The sequence below is a fragment of the Anoplopoma fimbria genome, chromosome 2 (genome assembly GCF_027596085.1).
Source record: "Anoplopoma fimbria isolate UVic2021 breed Golden Eagle Sablefish chromosome 2, Afim_UVic_2022, whole genome shotgun sequence".
NCBI classification, from domain to species: domain Eukaryota; kingdom Metazoa; phylum Chordata; class Actinopteri; order Perciformes; family Anoplopomatidae; genus Anoplopoma; species Anoplopoma fimbria.
This window is the reverse complement of record NC_072450.1, coordinates 20,572,863-20,587,346: the sequence shown is the minus strand read 5'-3', so window position 1 is coordinate 20,587,346 and position 14,484 is coordinate 20,572,863. Positions and strand designations below refer to the sequence as shown.

Sequence of the window (14,484 nt, the reverse complement as noted above, 5' to 3'; positions counted from 1 at the left end):
GGAGCTTTTAAGGACTTCCCTTCCAATCCAGTTGCACCTCGTTTGCAAAGCAGTAAACCTGGGCAGAGCTATTACAGAGGGAAGAAAGGGACGAAGGGAAAATAACCAGCCGTAACACAAACTATACTATGACTTTTTTTTTCAAAATTCGATATACTATAATATGACTTTTCAAACTTTTTTAAACATACTATGACTTTATTTTGACAAGCTATACTGACCTATACACACTTTGCCTTTTTATGACATTTGTTATAACCTTGTTAATTAAAGAAAAAGAAGTATACAAAACAGATGTGTTTGGTAACAATAAGCTTGTGTATGTAATACAAAACTAAATGTGTGAGGCAGACTACAAGGAAATAAAAGCGGTGGGTGTTGTTTAAATCAAAGAAATAAATATAACCAAAAGAGGATTCTTATAATATAGATTATTGGCTGTGTCGTGTCGTCAATGTCTTTTTCATGACATTTTTAATGGCTGTGTCCTTTATGACTTTTTATAACATTTTATGAGATACTATACTATGAATTTTTGTATTACTTTTATGACATTTTTTATGTCGTACTATAATATTACTTTTTTAATTACTTTTATTGACATTTCTATGGAATACAACATTTTTACATAATAACCTTTATGACATACTATACTATGACTTTTTATGACATTGTTATAATATTCTTTATAAAAGTATTTAGTTTGACCTACTATATATTTACTTTTTAATGGCTTTTTTACATACTTTTCTATGACTTTGATTAGGCCGCACATTATATGATTTCTTTCATGGTTTACTATATTATGTCCTTTTGATAAATGTTTATGGCATACTATACTATAAAGTTTCATGACATTTTTTCATGGCATACTATGGCTTTTTTGTTAGATTTTTCATGGCATACTAAAATGTATGACCAAGGTGTCAGCTAATGGGGATCCAGTTACTAAACAATAATCAATAAACAATATACTATGACCTTTTTTTTTTTTTTTTTTTTTTATGATATTAGGGGGAGGGGAGAGTTGATTTATTTACACCAGCATTTGTTACCAAGACCCCATGACTGTCCTTCTTTTATATAAAGCACTATCTAATAACCATTGGGTGTCTTGGTTGTACAATGATAGAGATTAGTTATAAGGATAACAGTGTAATCAAAAGAAACTGTGGCACACTGTCAAAAGAGGAGGGAGGGGTGCTGGTGGAAGGGAGGTATAAATGAGACAGTGAAGGAGTGAGCTGAACTAGAGTGAAGAACAGAATAGAAGGAGAGAGATGTGTGAGAGAAATATAAAGAAACAAAAAATAGGGAAAAAGTAAATAAGGACATTTCTTTTCAAAAATCTGAAGCCAGGAGTTCAGTGCACTCAACAAGAAGGTAAGAAAGAAACAGATTAATAAATATGTTCTCTTACCAACCATGTACTTACAATCGTAAAGGCAGAGCAATACCTCAATCTTAAACGCAACTTATTTATATGGTTTGGTCCTTTGAATAAGCGGTTTGAGTTTAAAATAAGTAAAAGTGAAGACTTAATTAAAATTTCAGAGCCTGAAATTTGAATAGTTTTAAAATGTGAATGATCATGTAAAATACATCCATCTTTACTTCAGATTGGTGACTTACATGTATAATAATAGCCTTTGTTGTTATTACTGCTACTGCATATAACCCAGGCTGCCCAATCCTAATTTTATCAAAATTCTTTCTGTTCGTTCAATTAAAAAAAAGCAAAGGGGACACATTGGTCTGTTATGTGGGGATTTGCCAGTGAATTTCAGTATATTCATATTCACTGTACAAAAGCAAACTTTGTGCGTGGGGGTGTTTGGATTGTCTAGCCAGTGTTTTGTTAGTGGATGCAAAAATGTTTCCGTGTCCAGTGACAAATGGTGATGGTTTACACAGATGTGTAATCTGAGTGGGGGGGGGTTTCTGTCCTAGTATGTTTTTTTCAACCATATAGACAAAGATGATGGAATCTATCTTTAAAGAAACATGTGAGTTTTAGTTTCAGTTGTAAACTATTGTTGCATTTCTTTTTGTTAAGTTAGACATTAAAATCAAATTAAGAAAGAAGCTTTTTATTACATATAACTGTCTAATTGACTCATATATACAGTTGTGGGAGGGATGTGTTGTGTACCTTAAAGAAAATTGAAATGCAACATTAAAACTGTTTTTGTTACGTCTCACCATTTTTCATCCAAATTGTGCACCCAGTAAGGCTCTGACGCTGGACTCCATCTTATTTGGAGTTCCCGCTGTGAAACTCTCATTGAGAGAGGTGAAAGTTCAAGGGTCAGGTGTAGCGGCAGCGTGTGAGAATGTCGGTGAGGCCTCTTCTTCTTCTCACCCTGGGAATCACCACAGTCATTGTTGTTACAGCTCAAGGTGGGTCAATCAACAATATTCACACAGCAGCTTTGCTACAAACGTATACAGCAGATGGGGACACTTACAAATGAATGTACATTGAAACCAAGACAAATAGTTGTGCATTGTTAAACAAAGTTGGAGAAAAGTATAAAAAAAAGTTTGAGGCAGGATGATAAAACAGACAATGTACAGTATGTGTTAAATATGGTAGTTTGTGTGTGGTCACGTTATCTAAATTAATGTTACCCCCTACTGGATTATTCCATGATCTGGACCTGGTTTTCTCAATCAAACTGGTCAGCCTTTATGTTCAAAATTGACTGTGCTAGACATCTACAACTTAATTACAGTTTGCAGATTTTACAGACAGCTGTAGTCAACTCGTTACATATTTCCTCCTACAAAGTCTTTCTTTATCTTTTTGAAAAAAAAAATATTTCAATAGTTAAAGATTTTCACAACCAGAACTCTCAGATACATAAAAAGTATCTTCAAGGTTATTATAATTTCAAATATTTAATGATTTGATATCATGTTTGAGTTAAATACAACTCACTATTTTTGGAGAGGGGAGAACAAAGTGCATTGTCAGATATTACTGTAGTGCACGGTATAAAAATCATGTGAGATACAGTAAAGAAATCTGTCACGTTTGGATTTGTCTCTTGCAGAATCATGGAGAAGAGACAACAAGGATTCATCCCCTTCTGTGTTCCACTCTGATGGTAACTTTTTATTCCCAATGTACTAAATATGTAGTCAACTGTATTAAGGCATTTTTTCTGGTGGTTTGAGTCCCTAACTTGTTTTGTGTCTAGACAACTATGAGTGGACCACATGGTTCAATGTCGACCACCCCGGAGGCCGTGGAGACTATGAGCAGCTGGAGGCCATTCGCTTCTACTACCGTTCCCGAGTGTGTGAAACTCCCCGGGCAATCGAAGCCAGAACCACTGAATGGGTCCCAGCCCGTGAAACTGGGGAGATGGTCCATGCAGACCCCACTGTCGGCTTCTGGTGCCTTAACGAGGAGCAGGGTCCTGAACGCAACTGCTCCAACTACTCAGTCCGTTTCCTCTGTCCCAAAGGTTTGATCTCGTAATGCCTTTAATATTCATTCAGTCACCAAAAATTGTCTTAATGTAACAGCCTTTGTGCTAAACCTGTGCAAATAAGACAAAAAGAAAATGTATAATTCTCAAAGCACTGACAAAGGGTGAAATGCACCGCTAAAAGCGGTGCTATTTGCACATATGCAGATGCATGTTGCCTCACAAAAAATAAAACAATGAGTAAAGCTCCCCTGCATGTCATTTCAATAAACGCATGAGAAAAAAAACCCTCAAATATCACAAAAAAGCTTTAAAAGGGACTGTTCATCTCAATATTTAAAAGAAACAGTTCCCTCGTACCTCAGTCTAGATTGTTTTGGTGTGAGTTGACTAGTCTCTTTCCAGAAATCATGACCAGGTTTATTAAATTGCTCACAACAAGGTCTGTTTTTCAAATGTATCATTTGGCACCTGAAACCAGAAATCAGCTGATATCTCCAAAACTAGGCAACTCATACCACAAAAATCTAGAATGATAAAAAAGCACTACAGGTAAGAGGGATATTATGTATTTTTCATTTTGGGCAGAACTGTCACTTTAAAATAAGAGAAATGTAATAAATATTTTATATATATATATATACAGGCAGAATGAAAGCAGAGAAGTTAAATGAGACCAAGTTCGACCTGAGCCGAGTCTATGATAATGAACGGCCCAAATTGAATTGACTTAATGTATCGGGTGCCGACAGGCTCAGGCTGCCTCTCTCTCATCACAACAAAAGCATTGGTCTCTAGCGCATTTATCCTTTGCCACATGAATAAATTGCAATCAGGCATGGAAAAGGGAAAACCAGACTAAAAAACTCTGTAGATGGTTTGCACTGTAATATAATTAGCATTGTGAGCCATCAGCGTCCACAATCCATTCTTTGTGAATTCACCCTTCTGAGTCTTGTACCTCAAACTTCTGACGTTGCTGGTGATACGCCACGGTCCTTCTTCTCAGGTGATGATTTGACTGTTATTTGCAATTTTTCCAACAGATACAATTGTGAACATTCAGGCTAACTGGGGTCCGTGGTCAGACTGGGACCCATGCCCTGCCCTTTGTGGTCAGGTGGGGGTCCAACTGCGCACCAGACACTGCCAGTCACGCACTATGCCTTGCAGTGGACCTAAAGTGGAAGTGATAGCATGCAGTGGACCTGAGTGCCCAAAAACAGGTGAGCCAACCCTAGATTACTGAGACAGACCCTTCTTCTGCAATACTATATTTATTCGTCATTGGATCTGGGAGACCCAGTATTCATAAAATGGCTTCCTTGTAATACTTTACTCTTTAGATTGCTCCCAGCAGTGTGTGATGGGGAAGGTGAATGCTGAGTGTGACGCATGCATGTGTGAGGAACACATCCTTCTGGGTTCTGTTCGTGGTGCGGGAGGTCTCACTGCTGAAGGGGCGACTATCCTTCGCTCTGGCAAGCTCCTTACCCTTACCGACCACAACGGGCATTTCCGCATCCCTGGTATCTGCCCTGATGGCAACACTACCCTGACAGTCCTCCTGCAGGGCCACGCCACCCTCAGTGTTGTTGTGCCCCACAGTGCTGAACGTACCTCTGTCCTCACTGTTCAGCTGAAAAGAACAGGTACAGTGGATGTCCATAGATTTACACCAAAATATTGCATTGCAGTTAACCAAAAAGTTCATTTTGATGTGCTTGTTATTGACAAGTTTGTTAAACATGTAAGGAAGCTAATAGTTAATGTTTTTTTCTTTGATTGTGATTTGTCAGAGAAGCTTCATGTGCTGGGCAGCCCTGAGAGCAAAGCAAGGAGGGAAGGACAAACTGCTGCCTTCTGCTGCAAAGTGGCAGGAACACCTCAACCAGACAAGTACCAATGGTAGGAATTTTAACAGTGAAATTAGACCGAGTCCAGAGCATATTGAATTCTGTTCAGGACCATGCTAGGCAATAGTGTCTGTCCAAAGCTACTATAGTGATTATAGAGTTAGAATGGACATATATAATCTATCTATAAACAATATTCATCTGTCTTCTAGCATCAAACCGATCAATGCATAGAATAGGTTTGAGGACCATAACAGGTTTCTACAGGTACGCTCAGAAAGAGGTGGAGATGTAGGTTTATTTATTTTTTTCTAGCATGATGATTAGAATAATCAGGCAGAGTTCTTCACAACTGAATGCGGATCAGCATACTGGAACAACTTTACCAGTTGTCAATAGCTAACCTGACACCAAGACCATTTGGAATCCAACAAGGCACGAGACCAAGACAAGTACTAGACATCAACAAAGTGGTCTCAAGACCGGACTTACTACAGCCCTGCATGGATGCATCAAATATCTGAATAATATGGAACATTCAACGACTTTGCTTCCCTTTTCTTATGTGTGAACCAACAGGTTTCATAACAACAGCCTCCTGGAGAAGCAGTCTGACAGCACCTTGGTCCTAAAAAATCTGCTCCCTGAGCAGACTGGGGAGTATTATTGCAAAGCAAGTGGTCCCTCTGGGGCTATTAAGACCAAACCAGCTACACTCAAAGTCTTAGGTGTGTTCTCAGTAATTTTATATTAAATACACAGTAATATGAATGCACAGACTTTGTGAGCATTGAGTAATATAAATGGGATTCCTACTGTATTTTACATCAGAAAGATAGTAGTGTCATCAAACTAAATTCAACCCTCCTTCTGTTACGCAGGTAGAGACGAGCATTCATGTAATCCCAAACCTGAATCCCACCTCATCCGTCTTCCACATGACTGCCACCAAAACAGCACAGACTCCTTTTACTACGATGTGGGCAAGTGCCCTTCAAGTACATGTTCTGGACAGCTGGACAATGGCATCAGGTGCAAAGACAAAGTGACTTACTGCTGTGGTGTCAAAAAGATGGAGAAGAGGCAGCTAACATGCCAGGGCTACCAACTACCCACCATGGTGGTGACTGAGTGCGGCTGCCAGAAATGTGTGGACACCAAGACCATTGTGCACGGTAGGGCCGTCGCTGCAGACAATGGTGAGCCAATGAGGTTTGGCCATGTCTTTATGAATGGAGTCAGAATCAGCCGCACAGGCTACAAAGGTACATTCTCCATCCAGGTTCCTCCAGACACAGAGAGGCTAGTCCTGACTTTTGTGGACAACATGCAGAAATTTGTCAACACCACAAAGGTACTTCCATTTAACACCAAGGGAGGGGCTGTTTACCATGAGATCAAACTTCTAAGAAAGAAACCTCCGGTGACCATCAGCCCAACAGAAACCAACACTCTGGAGCTTGGGGAGGTAGAGGGGCAGGAGGCAATGGTTCAAATCCAGATTCCTCCCTATGCCTTCTACACAGAAAAAGGAGAAGTCTTCACTGGTAACGTGAATGCTAGCGTAACGTTCCTAGACCCCAGAGACGTCTCCACAGCGGCTGCAGCTCAAAGTGATCTCAACTTTGTAGGAGATGAAGGAGATACAATTCCGCTGAGAACCTACGGGATGTTCTCAGTTGATTTTAGGGGTGAAGAAAACAACGAGCCACTAAACGCAGGTGAAGTGAAGGTGTTCCTAGATTCTGCCCAGGTGAAGATGTCTGAGCACCTCGATACCATGAAGCTGTGGTCACTGAACCCTGAGACTGGCCTGTGGGAGGAGGAAGGAAGTCTGCAGGTGGAGAAGAAAAGACGAGGTAAAAGGGAGGAGAGAACCTTTCTGATTGGAAACATGGAAATCAGAGAGAGACGTCTTTTTAACCTGGACGTCCCAGAGAACCGCAGGTGTTATGTCAAAGTGAGGACCTTCCGTAGTGAGCGCTTCATGCCCAGTGAGCAGGTGGAGGGAGTTGTGGTGAGTCTTATAAACATGGAGCCCACAGCTGGATACTCCTCTAACCCACGTGCCTGGGGACGTTTTGATAGTGTCATAACTGGCTCCAATGGCGCCTGTCTTCCTGCTTTCTGCGATGAACAAAAAGCTGATGCCTACTCTGCGTATGTCATGGCCAACCTTGGAGGAGAGGAGCTGGAGGCCGTCTCTTCTGCTCCCAAACTCAATCCCAACTTAATTGGAGTGCCCCAGCCTTACCTGGGTAAGCTGAACTACAGGCGGACTGACCATGAAGACCCAAGACTGAAGACGACTGCATTCAGCATCAATGTGGCAAAACCAAGTCCCAACACAGCGGAGGAAAGCAATGGACCGGTGTACACATTTGAGAACTTGAAAGAATGTGAGGAGGCCTCGTTCAGTGCGGCACACTTCCGCTTCTCAAGAGTAGAAGGAGACCGCTACGATTACAACACAGTGCCGTTCAATGAAGATGACCCAATGAGCTGGACAGAGGACTACTTGAGCTGGTGGCCTAAGCCCATGGAATACAGGGCCTGTTACGTCAAAGTCAAAATTAACAGCCCACATGAGATCAATGTGCGGTCCCGTAACATGGGCGGCACCCATCCGAAGACGGTAGGCCAGCTGTATGGCCTCCGAGATAGTCGCAGCATCCGTGACATGGACCAGGCAACTATTTCAGCTGTGTGCCTGGAGTTCAAGTGCAGTGGGATGCTGTACGACCAGGAACGTGTGGATCGTACCCTGGTGAAGGTGATTCCACAAGGCAGCTGTAAAAGAGATCAGGTCAACTCAATCCTTCAGGAGTATCTGGTCAACCATCTGCCCCTCGCCGTCAACAATGACACCAATGAGTTCACTATGCTAGCACCTCTTGACCCCCTGGGCCACAACTACGGAATTTATACGGTGACAGACCAGGATCCACGCACAGCCAAAGAGATTGCACTCGGACGCTGCTTTGATGGCACTTCTGATGGTACATCTCGTGTGATGAAGAGCAATGACGGCGTAGCGCTGACGTTCACCTGTGGAGATCGTGAGGTGGCGAGCCAGAGTGTCTTCCAGTCCCTGCAGAGTTCTCAAGGTCAAACAGTAACAAGCGTGGTGAGAGGAGAAGGTAGGCAGAACCGGCGCAGACAGAGGGCCAACGCACCCCGCAGCAACAGTAGACGAAGCACAAGAAATCCTGCAGGAAAGCGCACAAAGGCCAGAAGCTAAATGACAACACTGAAGGTGAAGGCTGTTTGGAGACAAAGTCAAGACCTGCAATGGAGATGAGTGGACAGGATTCACCTTGTTTTGATACAAACATTTCATATTTGCTTTTCTTTCAAATTAAGGGAATATTTAACTTAACAAAGCTAGACCTATTTCTTGCATTTTTACCTTAAAAACTGTACTGTGGTTAATATTTACTTGAAACTGTAAATACAGTATTTATTACACATGCTTTAAAAATGAATAATCAGGGTGCTGTGGTACTGCATTTAAGTTTCCTTCATTGATGTTGTAAACAAGAACAGAAACAATTTATTTTTGACCAGTGATTTATTAAATTGGATGCTTATAAAACACTGCAGATGCTGTATCTTCCCCATTGTGTGTATCCAATTGTCCATGTAACATTGAAACTGGTCAATTGCTCGGAAAAAAGGAGAAATAAACCCCTTTCAACTGACTGTAGCCCATATGAAGACATGGTGGGTGAAGCCCATAAGCCCCCGCTCCTCATCACACTTGATACAAGCCTGCAGAAGCAATGATTAGGAGACCAGTCAAAGCAAGTTAATCCACTTGCCTGATCGATACCTTTTCTGCATTAGTAGAAATCAAATTAGTAAATTACTTTTTTGTCATGCACAAAAAATACCTTTAGGTACTCTTTGCTCTATATTTTTCAAGGATATTCCAGAGATGTATCAAGGGAATGGCTATGATGTTTTAAAGTCACGTTTATTATAGCCTGCTTGTCTATCCCTTTAACCTTACAGTGAATGTCATGTGCTCTGTAAAATTACAGCTTCTACTTACATGTTGCGTCTCAAAATCACTGTCAATGCAACCTTTCCAGAGATAAAGATGAATAATGAAATTAATAATTGTTCTTAATTTGGCAACCAAAGTTATAGATACTATATACTTTCCTGTAAGGGAACCATCCACAGGTAAGCAAGACCAATAATATATCCATGACATTCTGGTTAAAGAATTTGCATAGAACCTTGTGTTTCTATGTCACTTTACTTATAACTGCAATACTGTATCTGCCGTTTCAACAGAAGCAACATTTAATAAAAAATTAGCCCTGAAATACTCAGCCAACAGCAGTTACAATGTATTCTCCATTGAAGCTGGGACACCCAACAGATAATGTATGATGTGTGTGTGTGAGTCGAGGCTGAATGAGACAGAGAAAAGGCAATTCCATATGTATGAACATAAAGAGTTGGTGAGACTGGATGCTCCCTGGTATCCCTCTGGTCATTGAAGCAAAATGTAGGGGGCAACACATAGTTCAGATTTTCCAGGATGGCACTGGACAGCATGAGAAGGTAAAGCTGCATTTCTGAGGGTAGGGAGGGGTAAAGGGCAGAAGTGATGGAGCCAGTGTCACATGAAGTCCTCATAGTCTTGGGCGTAGCCACCATCGAACTCTGCATAGTCAAGTTCGTCTCTCATCTGTGCTTTCAATCCGCCTCCAGGTGTGACCCCTTTCTTCTTCTTCTTGCCTTTGTTTTGCTGTAAAAACAAATAAAATTCCCTTTTAAAGAAATTGCTTAATATACAACTACAACTATAACTACACAACAAACTACATTATTAATTCTGTTGGTAAATTACAATGATCCATATTTTAATTGAATTAACAAAAGGGTGACTTTTTAGATTCAGTAAAGAAACCACATGAATGTTAAAGAAAATACTACCAGGCTGCATAGCCCAGTTTAGTTCTGCTCTGCTAGGTGAACAGCACCCCCTTTTGCAGATCAGAATTAATATGAGAAAATAAAAAGATGCAGCCACTCACTTTTTCTTGTTTCTGTTTTTCACTAAGTAGGGCTGTCAGGGAATTACTGACTTTCTTCAAGTCATCTACTTCCACTGTAAGAGGGAGAAAAAAAGAATTGTTATTGGTTAAGCCGACTGATATTGTGAATAACGTAATTATCTATATCATGCAGTAACAATAACTGTAAAAGATGCTGCTTACATGAAATACAGAGTTCCCGAAACAATGAATCCAAGAAATTTGAATAATGCACAGATTTTTCAAACTGGGATATCTTTTCTTTCAGCAATTTTTCAAACTCTGTGAAGTCTTCTTTGGAAGATGGACACATGGCATCAATCCCAGTGACATTTGAAGTGCTGCCAACACCTGAAAGAAAATACAGTTTGAGGTCACTTGAAAAAGGGCATTCACAGTCACATACATACATTTATATTGAACCTTCAGTTTGTTACTAGTGTATATACGGGCAATCACCAAATGGACTTGGATGAGCGCACATGCACAATACCAGGAACCTTAAGTCAAAGCAGCCAAATAGAATTCAACCATAATTAATATTATTATTTACAATGCTTTTCCTTATTTGACAAGTCAAAATGTCTTCTGTTTAAAGGGCCTACTCTATAGTTTGTCCACTAGAGAGCACTGGCAAGTTGATTTTTCAATTGTAGACTGACGGTATGTATACTGAAGTATGCATCTTGGTCACCACTGTTTTAAAAAAATATATATCTTAGGGATCCATATACATTTCCTCGTTTATGTTATGCGTTTGTTTTATAAAAATAATCTTGGCATATTGCCCAGGCCTAAAGTAGTTGTGTTAAGGGTAAAATGAGTTTATCCACATGTGATTTTTTTATTTTATTTACCTTAAGTGTGATCATGTCTTACCAAAAGCATCTTTTGCTAGCTCCAAGTCAGCTTCTTCCTGTAATTTCTTCACTCTTATCTTCTCTGCAAGTTGTTCTTCAGGTGTCAGCTCTTCTTCCTATAATAAAAGATGTCACAAAGTCAGACAGATGACAACAGTTTGTGAATTATATAGAAGTATTACAGCCATAAAAGGTAAAAAGACCTAACTTACATCTTCTTCCAACTCTTTCTTCTCCTGTTGTTGTTTCTTTAACCGGTTTTCTTTCTCTTTGATCTTTTCACTCAGCTTTTTCTTTTCAGAAACCTTTGTTTCTAACGCTTTAAATAATGGAAATAATAACAGATGTGAATTTTCAGTAAAGGCAGACAACTCTGATAATTTTTAAACATACAATACAATGTATTATGTTCTTGGGAAACAGGCAGAAAAAAAACATAACTGTACCCTTTTTCTTCATCTCTGCCTTTTTCTCGCCATCTTCATCCTCATCATCCCAGTTGTCCTGTGAATAAAAGGGTGGGATAGTTTTTATTGTTCAGGTTAAACAGGCAAACTGTGTGAAAAATGTATTGAGACATTCTAAATTCTATTGGAAAGTTTATATTTTGCATTTGAATGATGAGGAAGTAAACTTTTCAAACCTAACAGACAAACCGAACAGGATTTACACAAACTTTAACAAAATCTGCCTAATGGCAAAAAACACAATAAAAATCCTTCATTTTAAAAACCGACATATCTGCATACAAAAATACAGTATCCTTATAAGTCCAGCACCGAATGATGAGGTGTTCAGAAAGATCAATGCAACTACACTACACGTAGGGTCCACAGGGATATAAGCAAGAAACGTAAAAAGCTGAGAGTCCAGGTCCATCCAAACCAAAAAAAGACAATATTTTCAATTGCCTTTCCAGTGTCTTGTGGAGATTGTAGCCATTTCAAATTCGATCCTTTCTGCTTTAATTAACAACCGAGTCTGAATCTGACTGCATTTGGTCACTAATTCATGTTATATCAGACATAGCATAGACATTAAGAAAAAAAATGTAAATGATTAACAATGCTCATACTTTTTTGTGGGACTTTGCGTATATCTTCCATATAGTGATAGTAGGGTAATGACAATATGTGTATTGGTTTTGAAGCATTCGGTACAGGACGTTCAATTTGGTATGTGCCATCCTTTTGGTGCGCACATGCTGTGACCCAAACAGCTGTTTATATCTCTCTCTCACACACACACAGACACACACACACACACACACACACACACGAGTTTTACACAGACATTTTTAACAACACACCCGTTGCTGTCTGCTGTACAATATTAGTTGGTAAAGCCCAATTAGAAGGGTAAGTGTGCAGATTTAGACTGTGTCAAAGCAGCATTAAGGTTTAAGTGCTTGAGCACCGCAGCAATACGAGTTCACATGTGAATTTGATCGACATGTGAACTCCTATGCATTTCTGATTCTGCTGATGGGAGCATAGCAGAATCACTTTACATTTATACTACAGATATTTCTGTTACGTGTCATTTATTTATCTATACATCATTTACAATATGCCAGTATTAGAGTGCCTTAACTATTAAAGTAAGAATTATGGCCAATGAGCAAATGTTAATCATTTTCAAAATAAAAATGAACAATAAAGTTTAATAAAAGTACCACATACCAAACTGGGAAATAACTAACAATTCTTAACACACATTACTCAATGAGCTTTGAGGAGCAAACTGTTGTATTTGAGCATATTGTAAATACAACAATACCTCAAAAACAATCCACAAATTACAAATGAATGTATTTTGAGCAGTAATTCATTGTTGGTCCCTGCTTTGTGCACAAACATTTCCCCATTCCTGCTGAAGAAGACCCCAGATTGTACTACAAAGGACATGAAACCATCAGTGTCTTTAGTTTTGGGCACCATATGGGACAGAAAACTGAACAATTGAGGAGGCCTCTACCAGCAGCTTCCCTGGGTCAACATGAGAGGCTTCTGGAGGGGCAGCCTTGTCAACATGTAGCTGATAACACTTGGCCTGAGGCTCCTGATGGAACGCTGTGACGCGCCTGATGGAACGCTGTGACGCGCTAGGCCTCATCCTGGAGTTGAGTCATCAGCCCGTGGTGAGGACTTCAACGGATGGGGGCTAAAGTTGGTTAGCAACCCAAGGCCGCCTCATGTTGGACGAGACCCAGGACAGTTTACACAACATCTCTTAAAAAACATGATTCAGTTTAACCCACAACTGCTGAGGAGCAGGCCAGCATTCACTGTGTAACTACAAGCTGCCAGCTACAGCCACATGTTAGCTCGGTGCTAGCTGACGGCTAACACACGGGGGGTGTTAGGAGTGACAGGCAGCCTGAACCCGGAGCCGAAGCGAGGCACCGCGGCGGGGCGACGACGCCTCAACGGCCCGTTAGCGTGACCGTTAACTGACCCACCCTGCTACTAACGGTCCGAACGCGAACACCTCGTCGAACGTTCGCCCGCAGAACGAGCGTTCCGTTTACCTTCACGTCGTCCTCGTCGTCTTCTCCTTCCCATTTGTCCATCGCTGCCGCCTTTTTAATCGGCTCCTCCACCTCGAAGCTTTCAGCGTCTGTAAAAACGACAACATGAAATTCGTTAGGCCGATCCACATCTAACGAATGGGTTTGACAAAAAAACAACAACAAGTGTAAGGCTGTGTCAAGCGGGCTGATGTACAGATAGCTATCCCTCCGAACTTAGTTTCTCACCCCAGTCCGCCATGTTGGCTGTGTTGGTTTGTCTGACAGGCTCTCAGTGCTGCAGCCCGTTGGCCACGTTCAGTAACGGCTCCCACCTTCTGGACGTCACTGTGCTTATCTTATGACACGGCCTCCGTCACCCAGCGCCACACCGGGCTCCTCTACTGCATTAAATAGTGCCAAACATAAGAGGGTTGTGTGGGGTGGATGATGTGACAAGCAGAGGTGGAATTCATTATTTATTATATACATTATTTCAACATATCGCCCTCATTGGTTATTTTTTAAGTAAAAAGTCAATATTGTTAGGTAGTTTATCAAGATTCTGAGTAAAATAGTCAAACAAACATCATTTTTATTTTAAAATCATGACCTTGACTTACTTTATATTATTGACTCATAACTTTGAGTACTTTTTTTTTTTAAGTAAAAAGTACTAGTCAATATTTTAAGATCTAAGTCATATTGTTAGATAGTTTATCAAAATTCTGAGTAAAATAGTCAAAATAACAAACAAACAGACCTTGACTT

General features: G+C 40.3%; 2 protein-coding genes across 2 annotated transcripts; one reads left to right on the top strand and one right to left on the bottom strand.

The window, feature by feature from the left end:
- Positions 1-2,333: 2,333 nt before the first annotated feature.
- On the top strand, positions 2,334-8,534 carry cilp (cartilage intermediate layer protein, nucleotide pyrophosphohydrolase). Its single transcript, XM_054620077.1, has 8 exons — positions 2,334-2,400; positions 3,057-3,110; positions 3,204-3,473; positions 4,484-4,663; positions 4,784-5,089; positions 5,237-5,345; positions 5,873-6,021; positions 6,175-8,534. The coding sequence occupies exons 1-8, from the start codon at positions 2,334-2,336 to the stop codon at positions 8,532-8,534; spliced, it is 3,495 nt and encodes a 1,164-aa protein (XP_054476052.1).
- A 311-nt stretch (positions 8,535-8,845) lies between these two features.
- On the bottom strand, positions 8,846-14,092 carry eif3jb (eukaryotic translation initiation factor 3, subunit Jb). Its single transcript, XM_054613895.1, has 8 exons — positions 13,963-14,092; positions 13,735-13,823; positions 11,651-11,708; positions 11,417-11,523; positions 11,224-11,320; positions 10,528-10,695; positions 10,345-10,418; positions 8,846-10,055 (listed from the first exon to the last, which is right to left on the bottom strand). The coding sequence occupies exons 1-8, from the start codon at positions 13,973-13,975 to the stop codon at positions 9,927-9,929; spliced, it is 735 nt and encodes a 244-aa protein (XP_054469870.1). The 5' UTR covers positions 13,976-14,092; the 3' UTR covers positions 8,846-9,926.
- Positions 14,093-14,484: the final 392 nt, after the last annotated feature.